The sequence below is a fragment of the Montipora capricornis genome, chromosome 12 (genome assembly GCF_036669925.1).
Source record: "Montipora capricornis isolate CH-2021 chromosome 12, ASM3666992v2, whole genome shotgun sequence".
In the NCBI taxonomy this organism is placed as follows: Eukaryota; Metazoa; Cnidaria; class Anthozoa; order Scleractinia; family Acroporidae; genus Montipora; species Montipora capricornis.
Window position 1 is genome coordinate 12,788,257 of NC_090894.1, and position 25,721 is coordinate 12,813,977.

Consider the following 25,721-nt stretch of genomic DNA (forward strand, 5'->3'; position numbering starts at 1 on the left):
TCGTAAAGTGCAACTAAATCATCAAGTTCATTTGGTGGATCATCGACTGATGAGGGAAGAGCCTCGAATGTCACTGATGAAAAGATCGATATCAAAATTCTTAAAACTACGATAAATAGTTTGTTTCTTTGTAAACAAAGGTTTCTCCATAAAGAAAAGGAGGAGGGAGTGTGGCCCAGTGGTTAGAGCGCTTGCCTTGAGATCGGGAGATCCCGGGTTCAAGACCCGCTCTGACCACTCGTTGAATTTGATCCTGGTAGTCCCTGGTTCAACTTCCCAGCTGTACTTGTAAATAGCTAACTGGTTTGCCTCCGGCCAGTTGGGCCGGATTCTTAACAGTTGTTGTTGTTCTGTTCCGTCGTTTCGTTGTGTTTCATTGGCCCTAAAAATCCCCTATGGGGAGCGGTCAATTAAGTATGTACTGTATTGTATTGTATTGTATTGTATTGTATTGTATTGGACAAAACACCATTAACAACAAAATGATCAGAGAAAGCGGCGTCATGAATAGAAACAGATGTAACTAATTTATCATCATCTCTTGTTAAGAGAAGGTCCAATGTGTGACCAGCACGGTGAGTAGGAGAACATACATGACTAGGAGCTTACAACGTCATTGCATCTATGAAACGGCGTTTTACAGACCAAGTTATTTATACAAGGAAAGGTTACGTTTATACAAACGTTGGCCGTGTAGCACTTATATTTTAAACAGAGTTAACTGAATAGAGTGTAATGTGAAGTGCTAGATCTCAATCCCATATGAACCATGTGAGCGTCAGCCCCACCGATGGAAATGGGCCCACACAAGGACAGAGAAAAACTCTGACCAGGGTGGGAATTGAACCCACGACCCTCGGGTCAGATCTCCGCCGCTCCACCGACTGAGCCACAAGGTCAGACGGGAGCAGGCCGCGGGAACTGAAGATGTCAAAGTCACGGCAATGAACATGTACAAGTACAAGGAAAGGTTACGTTTATACAAACGTTGGCCGTGTAGCACTTATATTTTAAACAGAGTTAACTGAATAGAGTGTAATGTGAAGTGCTAGATCTCAATCCCATATAATCTGTTTAAAATATAAGTGCTACTTGTACATGTTCATTGCCGTGACTTTGACATCTTCAGTTCCCGCGGCCTGCTCCCGTCTGACCTTGTGGCTCAGTCGGTGGAGCGGCGGAGATCTGACCCGAGGGTCGTGGGTTCAATTCCCACCCTGGTCAGAGTTTTTCTCTGTCCTTGTGTGGGCCCATTTCCATCGGTGGGGCTGACGCTCACATGGTTCATATGGGATTGAGATCTAGCACTTCACATTACACTCTATTCAGTTAACTCAAGTTATTTATAGTTTGATTTTCCGGCGAAACCGGACCTTTCCAGCCAATCACAAGTCTTGCATGAGAAATTAATCCACATGGAAATGAGGATTGGCACTCGTGCAAGCCAAATCGTATTTGAGAACTCGTCTAAAAATAGCTTGATCTGTGTCATTCATGAGAAAAATCCCTTGTCTTGAAACATAAACACGAGGCTAAGGATATATAAAGTACTGTTACTCAAATTTGGGCGCCATTTATGCAAAGGGTCTATTTTGCCTTGAACGAGGCATCGAGGTCTAATTTGAGTAAAAACAAAAGAATATCTAAATGGCAGCCATTTCCGAAAAAAGTTATATTTTTTTCTTTGATTTTCCGTTTTTCTTTCAAATGCTAAACAAAGTTATTAAGTAGCAAGCCTGTACAGCGAATAGACAGTTTTGACTCATTTATATTTCAAAATCTTTTCGACGGTAAATAGACCAATTTCGATATGGAAAAATTCAGTCCTAAACAAAAGGCATCATCTCGAGGCTCTGGGGAATAAATACAAGGATATTTATGAGCTTATTCCCCATGATGATGACTTTTGTTTAGGACTGAATTTTAATACATCGAAAGTGGGCTATTGTCGTCTTCATATTTTTCTGCAACAGCTGGTTATGTTGTTTCCTTCGGAAGTTCAGCGTGAGCATGTTATGCATGCTGGCTATAGCTAACACATCAGTGTAAATGTTACAAGCATTTTTCATCACGTGCGAAGCTACTCCGCGGTGATTTAGCTTAAGATTTATCTGTTTAATTTATTTTTTATCAATACAATAAAATAAACAGTTTGGTTGGTTTTCTTTTTCCTCGTAAGAACTTATGTCCTTCTATTATCCTTTCATAGCATTTGCTTTAAGGCATTTATTATTCCGTTTATGCATGGGTGCCCTGTTTTAGTCTGTTATCATTTTCTGCATGGTTTTCTCCAGAGTCTTCCATGGTTCATGCTGCGGTCTATTTATCCATTTACCTTTTCGTTCTTTTTTCGCTGCCAGTTTTATTATTTTGCCGTATATTGCTTTATCCCTTTACTTTACCCATTTGTCTCACAGAGTTCTGGTCGAAATCTCTGCCGTTTTCCCAAGAAGGCTTTTCCATGCCTGAAAAGCTTGATTGGCAGTTCTCGCTTCCAGTGTACCCGGAGCATCTCTGAATCATACCAGTGTTTTCAATAGATGGAAGCCATTCACCGTGGAAGTCTTAGGTACCCTTCCTTTTGCACTCAGTGGTTCCACTATTTGGCCGGAGTCGGTTCTCCAACCAACAAGTCATCTCGTTTTTGCGGTAGCAGCCTATACTAAATAGTAGCTTGAGTGTCCGGCTGATTAGTGGAGGCAAAATATGTAATTTGTGATAATCCTGATTAGCATAAACTGTTGTTGTTGTTGTTTTTTCTTTTTTTTTGCCGTCACGTAGCAGAGTCCTGATTGTGAGCGACATGCGCTTGGAGTGCCACTGATTTGTAGTTGTTTTTACCTTATTTTTTCTAGGATTTACTATAGGCCACTACCTGGGGTGCAGTACGCTGAATTCAACGACAACGTATGGAGGGTCGTAACCAGTATGAGGTAAACCGAGGCACTTGCCTCTGTCATTTTTTTGTGTTTCTTTTTTAATATAAAAGCATGATTCCAGTGTTGTCTTTAGAGCGGTTTTCGAATGAGTGTCGTAAAACCAAAACCAAAGTAATTACTTTGGCCAATCAAAAAGGACTGAGACAATCCAGTAAACCAATAAACCAATCAAAACTCGAAGTAATTACACGTAGCCGACACAAAGCGCGGGAAAATGTGCGCGCGCGAGCCACAATTGGCTTTGGTTTCACTTCTGATTGGTTGAAAAAGTGGCGCGAAAACTTTGAACCAATCACTGAGTGAAGTAATGCAAAACCAAAGTAATTATCTTATTACTTTCGACACTCAATTGAAAACCGCTCTAAAATGTACTCATCATAAACAACTAAAATACCTACGAAGAGAATTTAACTATGGACATTGCCTCAGTCACAATTTTTTTTCTGGCTACGGCCCAGCTATGATTCAGCAGTTGTTATCGTCAAGAGCTAACTCGTCTAGGAATTAATTAAAGAGATCTTGTCGGCCATGGGTGTAACTGCTAAGGGCTTTAGTACTCATAGTCTTAGGGCTGGTGGACCGACCTTTATAGCTAAGAACCTAGCTACAATAGATCTCATTGTTCGAACAGATTACTTTTGCTTCACGGTAGATGGAAATTCTATAAGGCGAAAAATATGTATATAAAAAATCTGTTAAAAGTAGATTGCAGTTGACAAAATCTTCAACCCAATTTTAGGCTTTACAGCCTATTTTGTTAGTTTCTTTTGTCCTTAATTTTCCTTACGTTTGTATGCTTTATAAAGTAGAGAAATAAGAGAGCTTTTTTCTGTCGGTTCTGTGATCATTTAGTATACGGTTTTTTTCTTCAGAGGTGCCTGCCTTTTTTCGCAAGTCGTTAGCTGTTGCTAAGACAACAAGGTATAAGTTAACCATGACTGCAAGAAATTTGGTTCTCCAAATTTTCTTTATTCATTCAGGGTGGAATCGTACAGGTTTGAAGATCCCCTGCGTCTTACAAACTGAAAGTCAACATAAAAGAGTCAAAGTTGTGTAACAATCCCGGTTTCTCTGATCTCAATTGAAACGTCCTTGTCTTCCCCATTACCTACACCTCTGTGAGAAAAAGAATCCTGTTTTTAGGCGAATGAAGAGATTTTTTTTTCCAGTGTTCACGAGTTTCAACCGTTCTTCACAAGTGACCATTTTTCTGAACTGAGTTGGGTTAGTAGATTTAGTTAAAGTGAACGTGGCAAAGGAGAACAACTTTTTCTAAATGAAACGTTTTAGCAGTTACATCTCTTTAAAATGAAACGTTTTAGTAGTTACATCTCTTTAAAACACTTTCCACATGAGCTGCAAAAGTTACTCGATGGTGAGCATTTTGCGGAACATTCTGAACAAACTTTGCCCACAATGTTTGTTTGATCCGAAACCGGCAAGTTGTTCCCATGCTCCTGATCGCCAACAGTGCACTTCTGCCCCAGTCTACACTTTTGTGGGTACTCCATCATTGCGAAGGAATAACTTGGCGCTGAGCCGTAGATAGGGTAGTGCCCAGGTCTCAATGGGCCTTGGTATGGTGCTCGAGACTGGTGGGCAAAATAACTTGGAGAAATACTTGGGTTATAATGCATCAGGGTGGTTTCAGATGTTTTCAAAGCTGCCAGAGCTTTCTCGTGGCTTGGTAAAACACATTCTATTGCTCTTAACACGTCTCCGTGGCATCCCTTTAAAATGAGTTCCAGAACACCACGTCTTTGAATCGGAAAGAGCCTGGTAAGCAATTCCAGGGGATGCAACTTTCCACGGTAGGTGGAAGTCTGGTTTTCTGGACTTTCGAATTTCTTAGTTGGGAGGCCTTCGTTAGAAGGGCGGGAATCATCCCGTTTGTTCTCTTGAATGTCTTGTTGATCAAATCCTCGTGTGTCACGGTCGTTTAGCTCTCCGCCATTTGTTCCATCACTGTCGTAGAAAACACTGTCATCTCCTATCTCTGGTGGTGAAGGGAAGGATGTTTCAACTTCTGAAAATCTTCGCTTCAAACCTGTAAGAGGAAAAAGAGCTTTTTCGGTCAATTTGAAACGACTGACAGTACTTTCATCGCCTAAAGAATGATAGAGTCATTCATTCTTCAAGTTGCACTGCACGTCAGTAATTAATATCTCTCGTCATTTTTTAGGCTAATGCGCCACCATTTTTTGAGAGAACTGAACCCTGAATATAATAGAAAACTGAAAGAATAAAGTTTCGATTGTTTGACGAAACAGAGATTTTGACAGGATATGAGTTGTTCGATTACAACCACCATTTTCTGAGCGTTTAGTATTTAGTTGCTGTAATAGGTACAAATCTGAAAGCTTGGTTTGCTTTGATGTATGCAGTGAGCTATCTGCTATCTACGTTCCTTTTCCTTGTCAGAGCCTCTTGTTTGCCGTACACACTGAAGAACGTTTTAGACGTCTAGACACATTGAACGTTTGACTGTTAAGTACGCCGTTAGCAAGGAATTTCAATATAGGGAGCTTAAGCACGCGCGTTTTTGAGACGCGGACGGCAACCGGAAGTGAGCTGTTTTCCCTTTTAACTTGTCTTCACACAACCACATTTATATCGCTAAGCATCTTTTCACTATTAGATACCCTAAGTTTAAAAAGCTGGGAGAGGCCGCTGTCCTGGCGTGCGAAATATTCACTTCCGGTTGCCGTCCGTGTCTCAAAAACGCGCGTGCTTAAGCTCCCTATAAAAGCCGGTTACCCGCCGCCTATATATACCGCCTCTTACCACCGTCCGCTGCATAGGCCAACGAGCAGGCTTTGATGCTTGGGTTCACACTGCGATCACAGCCGCCTCAGTCTACTACCGCTAGGCGCTTACAGAAAAGATTATTGAAAGCCCTGCGTAACTGAGCTGATTGTGTCCCGTCTCTTTGCTACTTGATTCAAACGTCTGACAGGACTTACACGTTTCCAAAATGCGATGATCAGACGGACTTATAACTCAGACGTTTGTTTTCCAATGATTGATGCATCTGCCTTATTTTCAAGTTATGTATACTCGGCCTGTGACTCAGTAGCCTAAATAACCTCGGTGTTGAGCATGTTTCTCATGTCTTGATTTATTAGTGAGCCATACGACATTGAGAAATCTTAACGGTCAGGAATGGCCGACAATTTTCTACTTGATCTGCTGGAGGTTACAAAAACTCAGTTGAAAGACTATGGTAACCGTCGGAGCTTTTTCAGATGCTAAACTTAAGAAATTGAACGCCGGATTTGTTTCTGGAAATTGACACTCTGTCCTCCTTTTGAATCCCGGTCAAAGACTTATATAGACTTATATAGATACAATAGATGGCCGCTTCAATGGATATAAAGATACAAATTATTGACCTTCTCCCAGCCGAGTGGCTTCATAGCTCAGTTGGTAGGGCGACTCCCATTTATCCACCTGAATTTTTCAGGTCTGTCTTACAAACATTTGGTTTTATCAACGGAGTTGATAATGTAAATTGGCCACCGTACAGAGATTCTAAAAGCTGACGTTTCGAGCGTTAGCCCTTCGTCAGAGCGAATCCAAGGGAAGAAGGGCGAAACGTCAGCTTTTAGAATCTCTGTACGGTGGCCAATTTACATTATCAACTCCGTTGATAAAACCAAATTTTTGTATACTACTTCCCCACCGACGCAGCACCACAGTTTCTTTAGAAACTACCCCTTCATTCATTTGTCTTACAAACAATTGCTTAAATCGTCCTCATAAGTAGGCGGACCGCTTCAGGAGTCTCCCTTTCGTCTGATCTATAAACCGCACTTCAGTATTCCTTTATTTTAGCTTCATTCATAGATGTTACTAGCTTGTTTGTATATTTCATATATATTTGTTTATTACTGTCGTTGAGCAATACGTTGAAGTCTGCTATTAAAGTGCTCGATGGATGAATCAAAGTTTTGTTGAACTTGTCCATCTCCACAAATCTACTTGATAATATGTATAGATATGAAAAGTTTGAACAGACAACTGAAGTTACGCACCTTGTCTTTTCATAAACAAGCCATTATATTTTACAAAAATTTGGTTTTATCAACGGAGTTGATAATGTAAATTGGCCACCGTACAGAGATTCTAAAAGCTGACGTTTCGAGCGTTAGCCCTTCGTCAGAGCGGAAACGTCAGCTTTTAGAATCTTTGTACGGTGGCCAATTAACATTATCAACTCCGTTGATAAAACCAAATTTTTGTATACTACTTCCCCACCGACGCAGCATCACAGTTTCTTTAGAAACTACCCCTTCATTATATTTTACGACTTTAACAACAACAACAACAGCTTGAGGCCTAATCTTTTCAAGATTTAGGTCTTCTAGGAAACCCGCATTTTTACAGATTCCTCAAAGATCGCTTGAACATGTTACCGTGTGGGATAGCGCCCGCAAGTTAACCCACACGCACGAGGAATCGATAGGACGTATCCATTGTAATTGTTTGAGTGCTATACAAATGAAAAAGTAAGAAATGAATCCATTCTGATAAATTTTACCTTGACTAGAGGCCAGCGAAGGATGTTTGATTTTCTCCCCGGACATCATCGCGTTGGAGTCGTTCGAGTTCATGGTGTTATTATTAGCATCAACTTGAACCGGCAGGGGCTCAACAACTGAAGGTACAACATCTGTAGAAGGCTCTGGCGGCCCGCGAAACAACATGCAGCCGGTCTCCGTCACTTTGACCGCTTCCTGAAAATTCGACGCGGGTACATCATCGTCTTCTCGCTTGAGCGCTATTTGGGCGGCCATGAGCCGCTGTCGTTCGATGATCAGGCTGCATTTAGAGCAAGTACATTCTTTCCAGCGACAGTAGCGCTTGTGTCCTTTCAAATACGAAACAACACCGTGGTTGCGACACCTCGCGCAACGCGGAGATCGTATGACATTATCCTCGCCTCCGATGTTGTCAGTCATTTCTGCTTTGCGTTTTGTTTTGATATTTATTATCCTTCAAGTTTCTCTTCTGCGACAGCTCCTACTGAAACAGTTAGTTTTTCAATTTACGCTTTCGCAAATTAATGACCGTCATGCAGTTGATTTATTGGCCACAGCATTTGTAGAGTAAATGAGTTGTATTGTTTCCAAGACAAGATACTCGATCGGTGATTGGTCCAAGATGGATTAGCTCGATTTTTTACATCGTTTACCGAACTCTCTTTATTACTAACTGAACGAGTGAATAAAAGCGAATTCTATTTTTATGGTAATTGACAAAAAAATTAATATTCCCATCTTCTTCAGTCGTAATATTTCTTGAAAAACGGTTGGTTCTGCGAAGAAATTGATTTGAAAAGGCTTCGATAAGACTAGTTCGAAGGAAAGATTGGTTTGGAGTTTCTTTATTCTATACGTTTTCTTTCAGAGTTTTCAACTTGAATACAAATGAAAATTCTTCTGGGAATTACTTTGACATTCAAACACAACATTTTTATTCAAAAAATGCGACAACTTAAGGCTGTGGTTTTTGTCAAAGACATAATCGTTGTCTAGGTATTGTTACGAGTGGACACTCCATTTCATCCTAGCATAAGTTCAATTGCCGCAATCTACTCGAGATTCAATGGAAAATGGACATCTTTATTTTCATTTGAAAGCTGTCACTTGACCTTTGTTTGATTTCCGTTCAAGAAGATCAACAAAATGTGCCCGAACTTCAAGTTGGCTAATTGAACAAGAGTTTTGAATCATGCAAATTAAGAAAAGACGGTATGTTAAAAGGTAAAACAAATGTGGACGTGAACAAACACTGTGTTAAAAATGCAAAAATATGTGAAAGGTTTTTCTCTAAAAGGACCAAGAGAAAGAAGAAAAAAGGTAATTGAAAATAGCACTGGTAAAGGGTGGACTCTTTTTTCTTGTTATTAATTTTCTTTACCTTCTTTTCAAAACAATCAAAGGAACAGTGGGATTACAGCGAGCAATGAATTTTCGAGGCTCTTTTCCAAAGCGAGTCAACATCAAAAAGTAAGACATCTTGCTAGCGTACTCGCCTTTTAAACGAGGCTGACCTATGTAATGAGTCATTTGTTTCGCGCAAATAATAGAATAAATGCCTGGATTTTTCATTTAACCGATCTCTTTGTAAATAGCTAATTTGTACCTCCAATGAGTAGGAGAGGGTTTTAAACATCATGATGTAATTGACTCTTCGAGTAACTCAAGCACGGTGTCTGTGATGATGAATCTCAAAAGCGGATGCTCGCTTCCGCTATAAACAGAGCTTTAAACGGCATCGCTCGATTGATACAGTATACAGAAAACGCTTTTAAATGCTCGTCGAACAAAGATATGTCCCCCCCCCCAAAAGAAAAAAAAAACAAAAAAACACTGAACTTGATTGATCGATTTTGAAAGCCAGGAAAAGCAGCTCTTGCTTACCGTGTAGGACACTTAAGGACGTTCGCGCGAAAATTTTTCCAAATTGATTTTTTTCTGAAACTTTTACCACGGTAAGATGATGAGTTAGTTATGTCAGAAATGTAAAAAAAATGGGGGGGTCACCGACTTCGTTTTAGAGAGAACATGCCCGGAAAAACACCCAAAATGTGACAAAATCAGGCTTCGTTAGCGAATAAGGCCAGTGTCTGTAAACCCAGATATATTGCAATTAAATCCTTGAAGTGAAATCTTCTCTCTTTAGTCAACTGGTGAGGTTTCTTAAAGATCAAGTTCGCATTTAGCAACCACAGTTTCACTCGCCTTGCAGCCGCAAGATGGCAAGATTTGATATCCCGTGAGCAGAAATCTTGAATTTTTTTTAACTTCCCACACTGATTTTTTGTTCATTTTTGGACAACGTGGAGATAATTGTAAATAAAATCCGTTTCTGGAAAGAAAAATAGGGGTCACCGAACGTCCAAGACCGTTCAATCCAGGCAAAGCTATAGCAATGGCCTTTTGCGCTATTATTTCTCATTTTATTACTTAGCGCGCGCGCTCGTGTATGACGTGGCATGTGCATTTGCGTGCGCAGTAAGGATGCGCAGAAACAATTGGCGAACGTCCTTAAATATAAATTTCCTTTCCTTTTCTCAATCATCGAAAACGGTTGGAAAAAATGTGGCGTCCTGAAGGCCTTAGAAAATGGTGTCCCTTCAGATGACCCGTTCGAGCAAGTTTAAGGACGGTGCCTACTATTGTTATTGCGCATACGTTCTGCGCATCTCGAGATACTCGGATTTCCTATGGGTAGTGCTTATTAATACAGAGATATTTTTGCGCGGTTCAAAACCATGCGAAGAAAGCAGAACTTAGCAAGTGCTCTTGGTATCTAAAAAGAAACTTGGGGGTAACCACGCATTTTTCAGAGATAATTAAGCTTCAATTTGGAAAAGAACGCCATACATTGCTTTGTATTTTAAAGCTTTTTACAAATATTCTTGATTAATTATCTTCAAAAAATGCGTGGTTACCCCAATTTTCTTTTTGGATTTCAATAACACTTGTTAAGATCTGCATTTTCCGCATATTCAGTAACCCGCAAAAATACCTTTGAATTTGTAGGCACCGTCCTTAACGTGACTTTTTGATTGCCTGCTTTGACTTCGTTTCTTGTCAGTGCCTCAGAGAAGTTTTGTTTGTAGCAAGCTCCGATTGCTTTTTCTCAATGCAAATTTCAAAATAAACGATCTTTCTTACCCAATGTATGATATAGTAATACAAGTGCATTGAAAGCCATTTTTAATTATATAACGGGAGTAATTTTTTTGCAGTTTTTAATTTTGCTGGTGTTTTTGTTTATGCTGGAACATATTTTTGCGGATCAAGTACAATCCGCAAAAATTAAACCCCGCAAAGAAAGTGCTATACGGTAGTGCATAACTTTTAACTAGGGAATTCAGGAAAAGTAAAACGAATCATTCTACATGTAAAACGTTACCTTTCAAAGTTCGCTTATGGAAGACAAAGATTACGAACATTCACCAAGCGGAGAAGTGCCCATCGCTCAAACAAACGATGCCACTTAACAAACCACTTACTAATCTTAACTGATTTGAGTGTAATGTGAAGTACTAGGTTTCTACCCCATATCAACCATGTGAGCGTTAGCTAAACCAATGGTCAAGGACAGAGAAAAACTCTGATCAGGGTGGGAATTAAACCCACGACCTTCGGGTTAGATCACCACTGCTCCACCGACTGAACCACAAAGTCAGACAGGAGCAGGCCGTGGAAACTGAAGATGTTAAAGTCACGGTAATGAACATGTACAAGTACAAGGAAGGATTACATTTTTGCAAACGTTGGCGGTGTAGCACTTATATTTGAACAGACTTAACTGGTTAGAGTGTAATGTGAAGTGCTAGGTTTCTAACCCATATGAACCATGTGAGCGTTAGCTAAGCTAACCAATCTCACTTGCTCGAGACCGTACTGCCACGATCGACAGAGGGCCAATATTCCCCAAGGCGGCCCTCGCACTCGGTTAGTAAGAGGTTATTGATTGCTATTTTCTGGTGAGAGGCGCGGTGGCCTCATGGTTATTGCGCTCGACTCCGGTTTGAGTAGTTCGGGTTCGGGTCCTGGTCGGCGACATTGTGTTGTGCCTTGGGCAAGACGCTTTACACTCTCACGGTGCCTGATGGGCCTTCTCCTCTGGTAGAAGACTTAACCTTGTTCTATTTTCTACCACTGCGAAGAATGTTATCAAGGTAAATGTTCCACAATGATGGTTCATAGAATATTTATGAAATATTAAATATATATTTAAGCAACAGAGGACTTTTTCCGTGTTTGCATAGTCTCATCTAACACGAGAATTCTCTCAACTTCCAACTCCCCGCGTGTTTAAATGAGGCTATGTAAACAAGGAAAAAAATCCTCTATTGCTTTATATAAAATATTTCTCAAAAATAATTCGACAAGTGAAGAAAAATGCTGGGTCTTTTCACTTCCGGTTGAAACAGATTTTCTTGATACACGCTCATATTTCCTACCAGCCATTCAAATCGTGCGTCTGACAATACTTAACCAATCAAAATTCGTGTGATGTCACAGCCGTGTTTATATACTCTCATCTAAACAAAGCTATCGAGCAATGAGAGTGCGCGTACTATCCTAATTATTTTATAAATATATATCTGACTTGCGGGTTATAGTCGAAATGAGAGAGTAAATAGCGTACTTAGCAACACGTCAAGCTGCAGCTGCAGTGTGGTCATTCTACCTGTCCTAATAAGATAAGAATGAGAAATTATAAAAGACGACAACTTCGTTAAAAGCGACAAAGGCTGCTGCAGCTGAGTAGGAACTGCGCTTGCGCAAACTTACTAAAATATTCTCAAGAAACTAATAACAAGACACACTCATTTCTCACTCTTACAGATTTATTAATTTGTCCCTTATTCTACAAAGCTAGTTTGTACACTCGGCGGCTGATCAATTCCAGATTACTGTTCTGCATAATTTACTCAGTATAATTACCTTCCAATGGGCTCTTTACAATTTTTCTCTATAAATCGAAAAAGCAGCAAAAAGCCGCACTGTTTTTGTAGCATAAAAAATACTATGAGGTCTGTCTGTCTGTGACAAGCTACTTTGACTTATTGTTAATTCAAACAACCTTGTGCGGCACGATTAAAAACACTTCGCGAGGAAATTAAAATCTCTGATAAGTCTGAACTTCCCTGTGGGCTTTTTATTGTTGGTTTTCACTCACGTGATCAACAGCCATGATTTTCAACGAAAACAAAAGGAAGCGTTTGCATAATAATAGAGTTCAATTCCCGGAGGATTTGATGGGGGCACCAACATGGCCGCCTTTTCTTTGTTTAGGGGCACCAACATGGCGGTCGTGACGTCATGTGAAAACCGAGAATTCACTAGATGGATTGCATTTCTTTGTCGCACAAGGCACACCCATTCTGGGGTAAAAAAAGGTTGTATAAATACACTCAATCTTGTCAGCAAGTAGCAGCAGCTAACTTAATACTTCGTTGTTCTTAATGCATACAAGCCAATCAGCGGATGACTTAGCAAATTTGAAGCTCGAAAATTAATTAAGACTTAAAGATCTTCGGCAGCAACGTGGATGAAAAACGCCGACGTAAATGATTAGTCCATCTCGTTCACATCTTACAATGTGGGAAAAGCATTCCAAAAATACATTCGGTACGAGCGGTTCCAAAGAAAAAAAAAAAAAAGAAAATAAAAGATACACATTTGTCATATGCTTACGTTTCCGTGAAAGACTGAAATTTGGTGATTTTACGTCGTTGTTATGTGAAGTACCGCAAATATGCGTGCCGCAAGTGAGATTATTTTTCCTCTTAAAATCGATGATGTTATTGTTTTGTGGCATTGCTGCGGCCGTTGTCGTCCCTATATTATTTTAAAAAACGTTCAAACACGATCTCGGAAAATTACACAATAAAGATTCTTCAGCATTCTTTTGCTCGGTTACAGAAAAACTCTAGGAGTTTTGATTATATGTAAGATAGCTTAAGCCTTTAAGAGGTATAAAATAACGAATTGGAAATGTATATATCCGTATGTACTATTCATATTGCTTATGTACTTGCAATTGTGGTATACGTAATGCTTGGTAATAATATCAAAATAGCTCAGTTTCGTAATTGGCGTACCTTGACTAAAGGAGAGAAAGACAATTTCTTATTTTATTTCAGTGTTTTTCATTTGCCTCGCTTTTAGGTGAGCCTTGAGGTGAAAGCGAGGGCGGGCTTCTGTCGCGCTCATTTCGCAGTAACATCCGATCCCCTGGGAGAACTCTGCCAGTGGAGCTCATGGTCATGAGGGCGGCGGTCGCTGACCGCATACTGTGACTGTACCTCATGTCCTCGAGGTGGGGTAACTTTGCCAAGCCAGGGATTGTTGACATCGGGGTCGGGATGTGCTCTGTTATCGACGTTATCAAAGAAGTGGGAACATCTGACGTCGGTCGCTTCGCGGGTTCCTTTAGCGGGTTACGAACGGACGGTACAGGTCCAGGTCCAGGGTAATAAATACATCCAGGACACTGACCACTTGCACATTTGGAAGCGGCGTGATAATCGACGGCGCTCAATGGAATACCGTGAGGAATTGTTGGCGAGAGAGGCGTGAAGGCCGAGTAGCTAGAAGGTGGAGGGGGTCCTGGAAACAGACCACGCTGTACACTTGCCAACATTTGTCCCCTGGCAAGCGCTTCCTCGTGACTCGGTAAAACGGTCTCAATCGTTTGGATTACATCACCTCCGCAGCCCTTGAGTATTAGCTCCAAAACATTCCTTTTTTGCTCGGGAAAGAGCCGTGTTAAAAGGTTCATAAAACGGCCGTGATCCGATGTCGACATAACTGTACCATCTCCGTTAGACAGCGTCATTTTGTCCGTTCTCTGTCGCTTCGTGTCCGGTGACATTCGCACCTTTCGTTCTTCCTCGTCATCCTCTCGTTCACGCTTCCACCTCGTAGGCAGGGCTTCGCTGTTGTTGTCCATCGAGAATTCTGCAAGTACAACAAAAGTCCTTAGTCACCAGAAAAAAGAAAAAAAAAGAGCGGCTTAGAAATTTACAGTATTACAACAGCTCTTGATTATAGTCCATTGAAATGACAGTTGGCTCAATATATCCTTGAATAGATCAATGTTTTAAGGTGAAACCATTGTGTTTTTGTTTCGATGTGTTAAGAAACTAGCCACCTTTCAAACTTAGCAGGTCCTCCGTTCAACGAACAACTTGCTTGACGAACAGGTTTTGAAGAATTTGACAAATCTGCGAGGCGAGAACAGTCGGTCTGTTGGCTCATAAAGATGTTGACTCGATCATTAAATAACGTCTATTGACACAGTCAATTTAGTGACTTCACCATTAAACTTATCGTTTCTAAATCTGTGTAATTTAAGCCAGCTTACGCAAGATAATGCGGATAAACTAGACGAAAATAGGGCTTCCCCAACTCTATATATAGATAAACCGTCTGCTCTTTGAGAATTCACAAACAAATATTACCTTAAACCGAGTGAAATCGCCGGCAACCTTCGTGCCCCTGAACCCGATCTAGTGAGAAGATATTTTAGTTTCGTGACTGGCATGCATTGATCAGCACTGCGAATTAAATGACCTGTTTCCATTTTAATAAGATGCAAATTAAAAATTCTAGTTTTCTTTGCGTTAAAGCCACTGGCGTTTCGATCAATTGACAAAGGCGTCTCAGAACACAGAGCACAGTTTGATATCATTTATTTTCTTCGTAATTGCAGCTAATGTATGCTTTTTTTTTTCTCGTGTTGTAACCCCATTTTTAAAACAGCTGTAACGAAAGGCCACAGACTACTCGCATTCACTATCAAGGCAATTCGAGAGATAAATGCTTAAATCCACCTTAGTGGAGTAGAAAACTTATGGCAATCATTGTATTGTTTGCATCTTCAAAAACTAGGCCTTAAATTTGGCGTCTAAAACTGTATTTTCTAGAAGAAACGGTGAACAAGTTTGTCGACCACAGTTTGGCTTTGACAATGATCTGCTGTTGTTTAAATTAAACAAGATTTCTAGAACTATTAACTACCAGTATTGCGCCCGGTGTGCAAATGCCCTCATTTTGCCATAGCTATTTGCGTACTCCAGCGGTTCAATTACGCAGCAATAGGCAATAAACAATGAATTTTGAGAAAATCCTGCCCAGACGAACGCTTTTAAGAGGAGGCAGAGTTTGTTTATACCACCGACTGAGGCGCACACAGGCAGGCAATGTTACACTAAAGAATAAAAACAGGAAACTGCCCACCTTTAGCAATTTTCGATAGATTGGGTCTCGACAGTCAGAGTGTAATCATTAATTTTAATAAACATCTTTTTTAAAATATTCAACCGAATGAAAATTACACTTGAACAACCGCACCACGAAATCAAATGGTTGTCGAGTGATTGGTCTTTAAGACAAAGTAGTCCCGAAAGTTACTTGGATTTAACTTGTTTTAGGTATCCTGATTTTTCCCAACGCAAATTGAAACTGATTAATTCGTTTGGAGTGTTCGTAAATGTCTTTGCCGGCGAAAACCTAACGTGAACAGCCTGTAAAAGTTAAAATCAGTATAAGATTAGTGTGAGCTTCGGTCTTTCAAAGAAAAATACCTATTTGCTTTACAAACAAGGATTGGTTGTAAGTGGAAATCCACCCTTTGTATTTCAATAAATCCAAAGGTCAACTTTTTGAGAACAATAAAAATTGAGCTGATGAAGCAGTTGGCGAATGAACTTCTGAAGATTCTTATTTTAAATAACACAGCATTTTCCTTTGAACAAAGATTCTTTTTGGCATCTGCGTTATGTAATACGAAATTCAGCTTTAATTTCACTCCAGCTTAAACATGTGAATATTTTCTTAAAGAAAATAGAGGCTTTTACAGTGATGAATTTTCCGCACGGACGAACAATTGAGGACAGCACCAGATACACGGAACAAGAGAAAAAGCCACAAGGATTCCGTACAAAAACTGTACGTTCCACTCTTAATCTGGTGAATTTTCAAAAGAGATGTCTGTTAGAGTTTAAGTGAATAAAGGAACTCTAATTTTCAAAAGAGTTGCTTGTTCAGTGGTGCCGGGTCGAAGAACGAATAGGATACTCTAGTGTTTGCAGAAAACCATTTTTCTGTTTCGGTAATGTGTCCTTGCAAACTGAAGTTTAATTTTCTCGAGGTTTTATTGCAAAAGCCATTTCAATTCGTTGACGTTGGTTTAGCTAACGATTCTAATTAGTTAAACCAGCACTCACAACAGTTACTGTCCTTCATATCAAAATCACAATAGGTCAAGTACAACAGTCTCAGGTGACCTATGCCTTAACTCTCAGGAACAACCCGTAACTAGGATCTAGGATCTACCAAGGGACGACGAGGTAAGCTCAACAATTCTTAAAGCTCTGTTTGAATTTGGCTGAAATAGTTGGTTGCGCAGTGTTACCTTGACAATTGATAAGTTAACTTTTTGTAAGTCTCTATGGGATTCAGTTACGTATAATTAGTAAATAACTGACCACTGGGAATCGCTCTATTGGACATTATCTTTGGCAAAATTATCGTCCAAGGTCAAAACTCGGTGCCGAATTCGTAACTCGTTCCAAACGGGATACAATTAGAATTAGTCAATCGTAGCCCGCTCATTGCTTGACATCTTGGCTAATTCTAATTCTAGCAATATAGCATTTGTTAGCATAGCTTTCCCTTCTTATTTATGACTGTTACGATTACTCGATTGGAAACTCGCTGTTTTCCGGGAAATATCTCGTTAAAAGAGTAGCAACAAAAACAGAAAAAGTTAACATTTAAAACTCGGTGATTGGCATGGCTTGCATTAAGCAACTGCATGTGATAACAGAAAAATATTTCGAATTACAATGGCTGCCTTTAATGAGGGACGCAAGAGATGCTTAGGATATTTCATGTCATATACCACATAAGCCTGGTTTTCACTTGTTTGAAAAGCACAATGACAGGTTCGCGTTACGGGCATAGAAGCAAGCATTTTCGTTACCAGAGCCTCCTTTGATCTTATGTCTGCACATGACACGAGGCTCTGGGAAACTTAGTGTAGGAGATCATGCGCCGTAGATCGGGTTCTTTTAGCCAAAAACTGGCTATTTGAACGTTAAGGCGCCTGCTCACTCCTTGTGCTTTTTTTTACGCCACTAAGAGACACTTTTCATTGTACTTCACGAAAACCAATGAGAAGACACTCTGTTTCAGGGTTCCCGAGAGATCTTCTCTCCCTCAGTCATGCGCAAAAAAAGAAGAGCAAGTAAATCTCCTACACTTATGCTTTTTTGCGCTTATTTCCCACCTACACAATTTTTCTCATCGCCAATGAAATCCTGTGATCCGACGCAGCCAAAACAAAGACCACTGATTCTTAGGTCTTCACCAAGTACTATGAGGTTAAGATATATGCAAACGCTTCGATCGTGCCCATATTTGTTGTATCCAAATTGGACTTCTTGCCAACACGGCGGCCAACCTGGATCTTGTTGTTCTGACGGATGTTACTGCGCGGGATACCGACCCAGGAGACAAATGCATACTTGTTGTGGATGTAATTATATAAATTCGCCCAGTTGCTTTATAATTATGATATTGGCATCCTTGTCCACAGATCTTAGAAAAAGAAAATGTAGAAATAAGTCTGGTTTGGACTGAACCAAAGCCAAAATTTAACGCATTTGTCCCGTTGGGCGTCCCATATATTCCTCAGAACAATAAAATCCAAGATGTCCACCGTATTCGTGTAAAAAAGAATGTTCGGTCTGGTGTACTTTCATATGTTTAGTTAAAACCAATCCGACGCGAAAGAAGTTGATGTTCGCTTGAACCGTTACAAATCCTTCACTTGATTTCTGACTGGTTTCTTTGATTTTCGTTGACCGTAGTAACTAAGTCACTGTTTTTGTTTTGCGACATGAATTATAGTGAGGAACGCTGCATGATCAAAACAACGTAAAAGGGTTTCATGACACTAAGCCAAAGGTGAAATAGTTGGATTTATATTCAATTGGAAACACTTCTACCTGATCTTTCACTATACATCAAGCCGACTGACGGTAGGTAGCCAGGTCGGTAGCAAGTACGCTTGCGCGTTGTCTTTACGAACACAGACGTCATCAAAGCTTTCCACCAATCATGCTTTTTCTTTTAAAAATTCGATTTCGCAAATGAGCGACAACTTTTTCGAAAACATTCTTGTCCATGCATGCATAAAGATAGTTTCCTGCGTAGACATTCTTCAAACTTCTGAAGCGTGCAACCAGACGAAAGAATGCCCACCTGAGATCATCATGGCTAAAGATAGACTTGAAGACATTCAATATACCTTTTCGCCTTAAAGACGAGGGATTTCAATTCTTGACGGTTCACTCAGCGTGTTGTACAAACGATATAAACAAATAAGAGTTACAAATTGAAAAATCTTTGGACTTTGCCCTGATGGACAGAACACCACGGTGTGCAGAATTTGCAATTTTCCATTGTTTCCTAGACAGTTTTAACTGTGCAGAAAATAGTTCCTTTGTCTCTCGACAGGCAAAGAAATGTGCGTGAGTTTCGCCCAAAATACGACCGTGTCCAGACATTAAGAACCCGAAGTCATTTGCATCAGTAAGAAGACTAATTAGAGTCTTCCAGACTTTTCAAAACATGAGATAAAAAGTGATGCATTTGGACGAGTTAACTTTTCTTAAAAAGATTCTTGAAATTTCTCTTTCATTTACGTTGGCCTGACTTTCTCAAAGGAAGTGAAAGCTTGCAATCGATTGAAGTAGGAATTCGTTTGGCAGAGATATTAGAGGCTAGAGTTATTTTTAAAAGTTATTTTATATAACTTTGACAGTCACATTTTCCGGTCAGAACTTTGAGCCGAGTCCTCGGAATGCTCGAAATGTGGGATTTGTTCTTTATTTGGTGTCTTAGAAAAACAAGGAAGTGTCTAGTCTAATTTCAGTTTCCAGGGTGATTTTAGAGTGGGATGTTCCATTTCATGTGTTCACTCAATCTCAATTTATAAATTTGCGGAGGCGCTCCCTAAATACTGTTGATGGGGTCCCCACGTTAAAATTTTGAGAAAAACAACTCAATGTAGCGACTTTTAATAAATCTTACAGTTTCGTTTATTGCTTAGGACTGCCTAAATACGTTTTAATTTTGGTGATTATATAGTCAGTTGTGATTGCCAGGCTTTTTAAGTTAGTTAGCACTGATTTCCTCAACTGTAGTTGCATGTGAATTTCTTGAATCGCGATAAACTTTTGCAAGTAAGTTATATTAACACGTTACCTTAAACTGCATTTCGTTTCGAAAAGCTATTGTTACATACATGCTTTATTTACATAAACGTTTGATTATCAAATCGCAACTCGTAAATAAAATTTGTGGACGCAAGTACTGGAGTTATCTGCCGATAAATGGCCCTCTGAAACTGGGCAAGGTTCTACAGTACGAACATGTGGAGAGTCGCAACAGAGTTAGTTTCGACCCATTTAAACCTATAGCGTGTCTTGAAGTCAAACTTGTCAAATATCAACATGTGCCGGGGAAACGTCTACGCTGTTGTTTCAGTTCCTGCAGACTATTTTTTCTTTTTTTAAGCGGGTTTCGTTGAGTGTATGTTTTACCAGGTTTTTGCATTTCAATGTTCTAACCCTACTTCTACAAAAAGCCTTGAAAGGAAAATGACGAAATGAGTTGGTGATTAATGATACTAACCTCCTTCATTAGCGCTGCTTCCTGGCGACTCAAGACCGTTTGCTGAGTCGTCGTTCCCAGGAGAACTTGATCGGGAAGACATGCTGGTCGTTCTCGCTAGCTGACCTTCTTTTGGAGAAGTTGGCGACGGAGGAATTATCCGCAATGTTTTGTGCATGTTAGAGTTGAAGCATAACTGCGCTGAGTTGTATGAAATATGGCCTCCGGCTTCTTCACTTTCCTGTTGTCTTCGCAATGCCACTTGAGCAGCCATGACTCTTTGCCTTTCAGCTATGAGATTACAATCGGAGCAGGCGCAATCTCTCCATTTGCAGAATCTCTTGTGTCCTTTGAGGATGGATATGACGCCATGATTTCTACATCGAGCGCATTTAGGAGATCGCTGCGCTATGGACCCCATTGGGGGCATCTGGGTGGGTTTGATGTCCGTTGAAGAAGGCTGAAACAAAATCAGCGATATTTGTTAATCAATTAACTTTGGCAAAAGTCTAAAAACTTTCTTTAAAGACCGCGGGGACAAATCGACATCTAATATGCTCCAAACGTTCTTTCTCCATCAACAACATATCACTGAATGTACAAAGTTTATAAAAGTTTTACATTTTCTATTTTTTACAAAAATGGCTCAAAAATAACAGAAACAATTGCAGTGATTTGCTTGATCACACGTTCACATCATTTATGTTATTTTTGACGTCAGACTAAGCTTTAAAAATGAAGGCAGCCGAGTAACTGACACAACACTGCCACAAAGCAGCCAAATGATCTCCTCCTTGTTGCCTGACTTTTTCGTCATTGCTTACCATAGTAAAAATTAGCGTATGATTTGGTTAATTTGTTTTTAAACGCATCAGTTCAGTCTGAAATTAAGTCACAAAGTTTAGGGAGCGTTAGAGTTAAGTTTTAAAAAAAAGTGTCATCTTCACCTTGGTCATCTGATATTTAAGGTCCTTTCTTTACCTTGAAGTTTCAAATGTCGCACGCTTCCAGCAGCAGTTGCCAAGTTTTACATAATTTTGCGGTGGCAATTTGTTGCAACGTATCGGTACAAAGTCTTCTGTGCGATATTTTGGTCAGGCAATAGGGCTAAATTTAGCACTCCTTCAGGCTTATATTAAGTCAAACTGGTTAGAAAATTGCAACTAATTGTTCACGGGCATTGTTGTGCAACCACAAAATTGTCTGGTTTGACAGCAAAGATGAAGGTTTGAAAAAAGAGAATTCTCGAACCGCATGTCTTGTACGTGTCTGTATCTTTGACGTAAAAATTGTAACTTGAGATAACATTGAACGAGAATTTCTCCGGTGAAAAATGTGACAATAGAATCTTGGCGGCTTTAAAATTAAAGGTCAACAGATTATTCCACCAAATAAACATTTCTGATTTGAAAAATAAGATCTTTTCACACGGTGATGAAGAAATAATCGTAAGTCAAAAAACTTAAGATTTTTTTGGCTATTTTCTGGAAGCGTCTCGTTTTTTTACAGATCCTAGAGGGCTTATATTAGACAATGTTACAAATTTTGGTGATTAACAATTACTAATTAATAAAGGAAATGACAGATTTCTATTACTTTGTAAAAGGAAACTGTATTGTACTAGCCAGCTACCAAAGGACGTGAAAAAGCATACATCTCCGGATTAAACAGTCAGGTTCCACCTTCGCGGACAAACGTTAATGTACAACGTTAGAAATCACCTTTGATTAAGAACAATATCGCTAAAAGATGAATCAACATTTTGAACCAGCCAAGCATTAAAAGAAAACTAAGAAGTAAAAGTAAGACAATGAAGTAATTTTACCGTGCAAAACTCCACCTTGACGATCTCGCGATGTTACTCGACTACTGCTAAAAAAAAATTTTTGAACTAATACACTGTTGCTAATAACTTGACGACTGTGTAAGGAAGTTTATGTGACTAGTGTCAAGTTTGTCATTGAATATTTCTCGCATATTCTTTAGTCTAAACAAACAGGTTTGCTTCGTTCTGTTTCCATGGCAAGTTGAGTACCTGCCACGGTACAAGCGAGGCAAGGTATAAACTTGTTTTGGAGTTGAGAAGCAGTCGAAGAGGTGGAAGGTTTCGTTTATTTCGACATTTACGAAGTCAACTAAAGACCAAATACATGGGAAAATAAATGTAAGTGTCTTTTAAGAGGAGAACGTTGATAGGTCAACTGAGTATTTTCAGGCTTACAGCTACAATAGGTTACGTCGGTGAATGGTGGCAAAAAATGTTTGATTGCAAAAGGACAGAATAAGACACAACAGATTACTGAAAACTGGGTCAACTCACTCCTGGACTGAATTTCTTTTCACAACGTGAAAGTGTCATTTAGCTGTGCTTGTTCAATTCATCGGAAACAATTTCATTGTCTCTGTGAAATAATGAAACATTTATAACTCCTTCAAGTGTAAATAATCTTTCAACAAAGGTCACCTTTGAAGTGACAATGGAACGTTATAGATGAATATCTTATATAAACATCTTGTTGCCCGGCGGGATATGGGAAATGGATTGAGAAGTACAGTCTATTAATAAAGTTTCAAGGGAATACACGTGGCCCCCCCGAAGAGGTTTAAAAAAAAAACAAGATAGTTTGTTATTTCATGAGCTGAATAACTTTGAAGTTCACTAAACTTGACATTCCATTGAATAAAAAATTCTATTTTGAATGTGCTGCCTCGTCATCATCTTCGAATCATCTGGAAGATGTGGAGTAACAAGGAAAATTTGAAGATTTTTTTTTTAGTCTCACAACCGTGAAAATAAACATTACAAAATGATTGTAGTATCACAAAGAGGTTGTCATAACTATACAACAGTTTAATTTCTTTGTGCAGTTAGCGGACCTGAGATCTCTGTTTTACACAAACAATCCTTTATACAGCTTTAAAAGACTGTCAAAGCCATGACAACTTGCTTTAAAATAAAGCAAGATTATTAGTCAATATGACGGACGAGTCGGTTTAGCTTCAACTTCGAAATGGTCGCCGGCACCGACCTTTGCAGGATTACAAGCCACAGTTGATCAAATTTGTAGCGAGTTTGCGCCTTAGCTTGAAGATGTCCTTACAAAACAAATTGTAATTAAACTCAGCGTGATTTAACCTTGAACTAATTTAGTATTTGACCTAGTTCTAGAGGCCATTATCTGCAGAGTTCAACGCGTTTCTTTTCGCATCAGGGGAACTTTAAGTTACGAGGCGAACACCCTCTAATCTCAACCATGTTACTGTTTTGCATTGACGTAAAACGCTCACGGGTGGTTCATTACTGAACACAATAACCAACAGCCAAGGGTAACTTGGAATGAAGATTTAGTCTATTGTGCGATGCAAGTCAGGCATAGAATCTAAATTTATACTTCGTTGTTTTTCCTCCAGCGCGTGGGAGCTGAAAATAGCTACAGAATCTTGAACCACTGAGGTCATTGCCAAGCTTGAGTTTAACGGCAATGAAAGCGCATCATTGTCTTCCTTCATTGCTTAAATATTTATACAACAACGCGAGCTTAGGCAAAATTCCTCGAGGTCTCTATCTCAACTGTTAGTTCCACACTTTTGATCAATAAATTTCAAAACCCACAAAATTTCGAGTTTCGCTGAAGTATTTGGGCAACAAACAAAGCCAAGAAGAAGAAAGGTTTCAATCTGCACTTTCACGGAGTCTTCGCCTCCGACTATGTGAAAAAAAAAGGAAGGGTCTCAGCAGGAAGTCAGTGAGAATGTTTCCAGCTACAGACGTTAGTTTACCGTTGATGTATGTATGAACTAATCTTTCAGTGGACATATAGCTTTGCTCAGTTCTCAGTTTCTCACTCCGCCCAAAGGAAGAGCAAAGAAACTTCAATTAACGGACCAGTTTAGCACGATCGCAAGCGTAGAATCCCATATAACTTGAGCTCTCGACATATAGCGTCTGGTTCAAACAGCTTAAAATGGAATCACGGTTGCTACTTATGGCATTTCCTACACTGAATTCAAAGTTCTGAGGTAATTCCATAAGCAATGAACAATACCTCGAAAAGTGTCTTTTTACTAGCTTTCAGCAAGAGACTATCAAGGTAAACTCTCTTGCTTTAAGTTGAGGCTGGCTACACCTGAAGATTCGATTCAGGGAGGTGTCAAAGAGAACAGCCCCACAACGCGACACTCCCACTGGAAAGTACAGCACACACTCAGTCACCGTGAGAGCTTTCAACCGTCCACTTGGAAAAGCAGCTAAGAGTAAAGATCACATCCGCTATAGCTCAGTCGATAGAAAGGAGATTTCAGTGTTATGACAGGACTCGAAACTCAAAACTGAATAACTTCGACTGTTTCCGCAACAAACAAAATAACCTTCTCGGATCAGACGTCGTGTTCGGAGTTGCATTTTGCAAATGTCCGATAAGTGATTTCTAGACAGCAAAAATTCGAGTGATAACATAAAACCAAAAGTGTATTATTAAAACCAACAAGTAACGGAAGGAACTATAATCTAGAAATCCTCAAATATATATAACGTGATTTGCCATGGATTTCTCGACAGACTTTCGAGACATTTCTTGCGGGCCACAACGTTTGTCGTGGGAAAGAATTCTTAATTGGATAAGCATAGACTCGGATAAACCCCATCTGGCAATAAATATCAGTATTATCGGTTTGATATTTATCAAATCTCAAATCTGATTAGCTCTACAACAAAAACAAATATTGTTTTTTTCTTGTTCTGATAAGTTCTACGGTTTTGATCAAAGCTAAACGAGACAAATCCGCCTTAAAAGGTTAAAAGAACTAAAGAGAAGATGACAAGTCTCTAACTTCTTTGCGTATCTAAACGGGAGAGAGATCTCGCTGTTAGTGTAACTGGTTTGTGACCCATCATATCACTCACGGGACCCAATTTATTTACGAAATCGATACCAATACATTTAAATGTACAAAGTGGTTGTCTGCAGGATTTTTTTTTTCAAGAAAGTAGATTCTATCTGTTTGTTCTAAACATAGGGATACAAAGTGTTAAAGCTTAAAAAGCATTCCACAAGTAGTATCTTTTTTTTGTTTACTTCTAGGTGTTTCCTACGAGAGTTCAATTCTACGGCGTTTAAACATTCATTCAATGTTCAATGCTCTCTAGATCTTTGGCCGACACAAACAGAATCTACACTGAAGATTGTGAGTAACAGCAACGGAGTTACAAAGACAATAATAATTTATCTATTTACCTTGTGTTTAACTTCAGTCGAGCGAAACAGTAATTTGGTGAGCCTATTCTTCTTGAACTGGGTAGTTGAATAGTTTACTGGCACTTCATTTCTCAGTTGAAGGTCATCATCTTTCTAGAAGCACGACAACGTCCGACTCATGAAGAATACACAACCTCGGTCCAGCTGATCAAAATCCTTTTCTAATCAGAAACAACGTCTAAAAGCTATAATCGGATGAACCAGACGCACCATTCGACAAGTTGACGACACTTGTATATAAGAATGAATTAGTACACCAAGAATTCTTGTTGAGAAAACCGCAGAGGCGCTTTCGGCAATTATTGAGTCTTAAC

At 39.6% G+C, this 25,721-nt stretch overlaps 2 protein-coding genes across 20 annotated transcripts in view; both read right to left on the minus strand.

Annotated features, from left to right (window-relative positions):
• Positions 1-3,887: 3,887 nt before the first annotated feature.
• LOC138027247 (doublesex and mab-3 related transcription factor 3, truncated-like) lies at positions 3,888-7,991 on the minus strand. Its single transcript, XM_068874802.1, has 2 exons — positions 7,480-7,991; positions 3,888-4,986 (listed from the first exon to the last, which is right to left on the minus strand). Exons 1-2 carry the CDS (start codon positions 7,898-7,900, stop codon positions 4,265-4,267), a joined length of 1,143 nt encoding a protein of 380 aa, XP_068730903.1. The 5' UTR covers positions 7,901-7,991; the 3' UTR covers positions 3,888-4,264.
• A 4,303-nt stretch (positions 7,992-12,294) lies between these two features.
• The window catches only part of LOC138027298 (doublesex and mab-3 related transcription factor 3, truncated-like), a 116,354-nt gene continuing 102,927 nt past the window's right edge, over positions 12,295-25,721 (minus strand). For 14 of the 19 annotated variants that reach the window (XM_068874856.1, XM_068874857.1, XM_068874859.1 and 11 more), the window contains 2 exons: positions 20,174-20,612; positions 12,295-14,428 (listed from right to left, as the gene is read on the minus strand). In XM_068874856.1, the coding sequence (XP_068730957.1) occupies positions 13,608-14,428; positions 20,174-20,612 (1,260 nt within the window). In that variant the 3' untranslated portion in view covers positions 12,295-13,607. Of the gene's footprint in view, positions 14,429-20,173; positions 20,613-21,099; positions 21,215-21,977; positions 22,022-22,472; positions 22,555-25,386; positions 25,693-25,721 lie in introns of those variants that run through there. The other 5 variants (XM_068874865.1, XM_068874864.1, XM_068874873.1 and 2 more) reach the window with 4 other exon arrangements.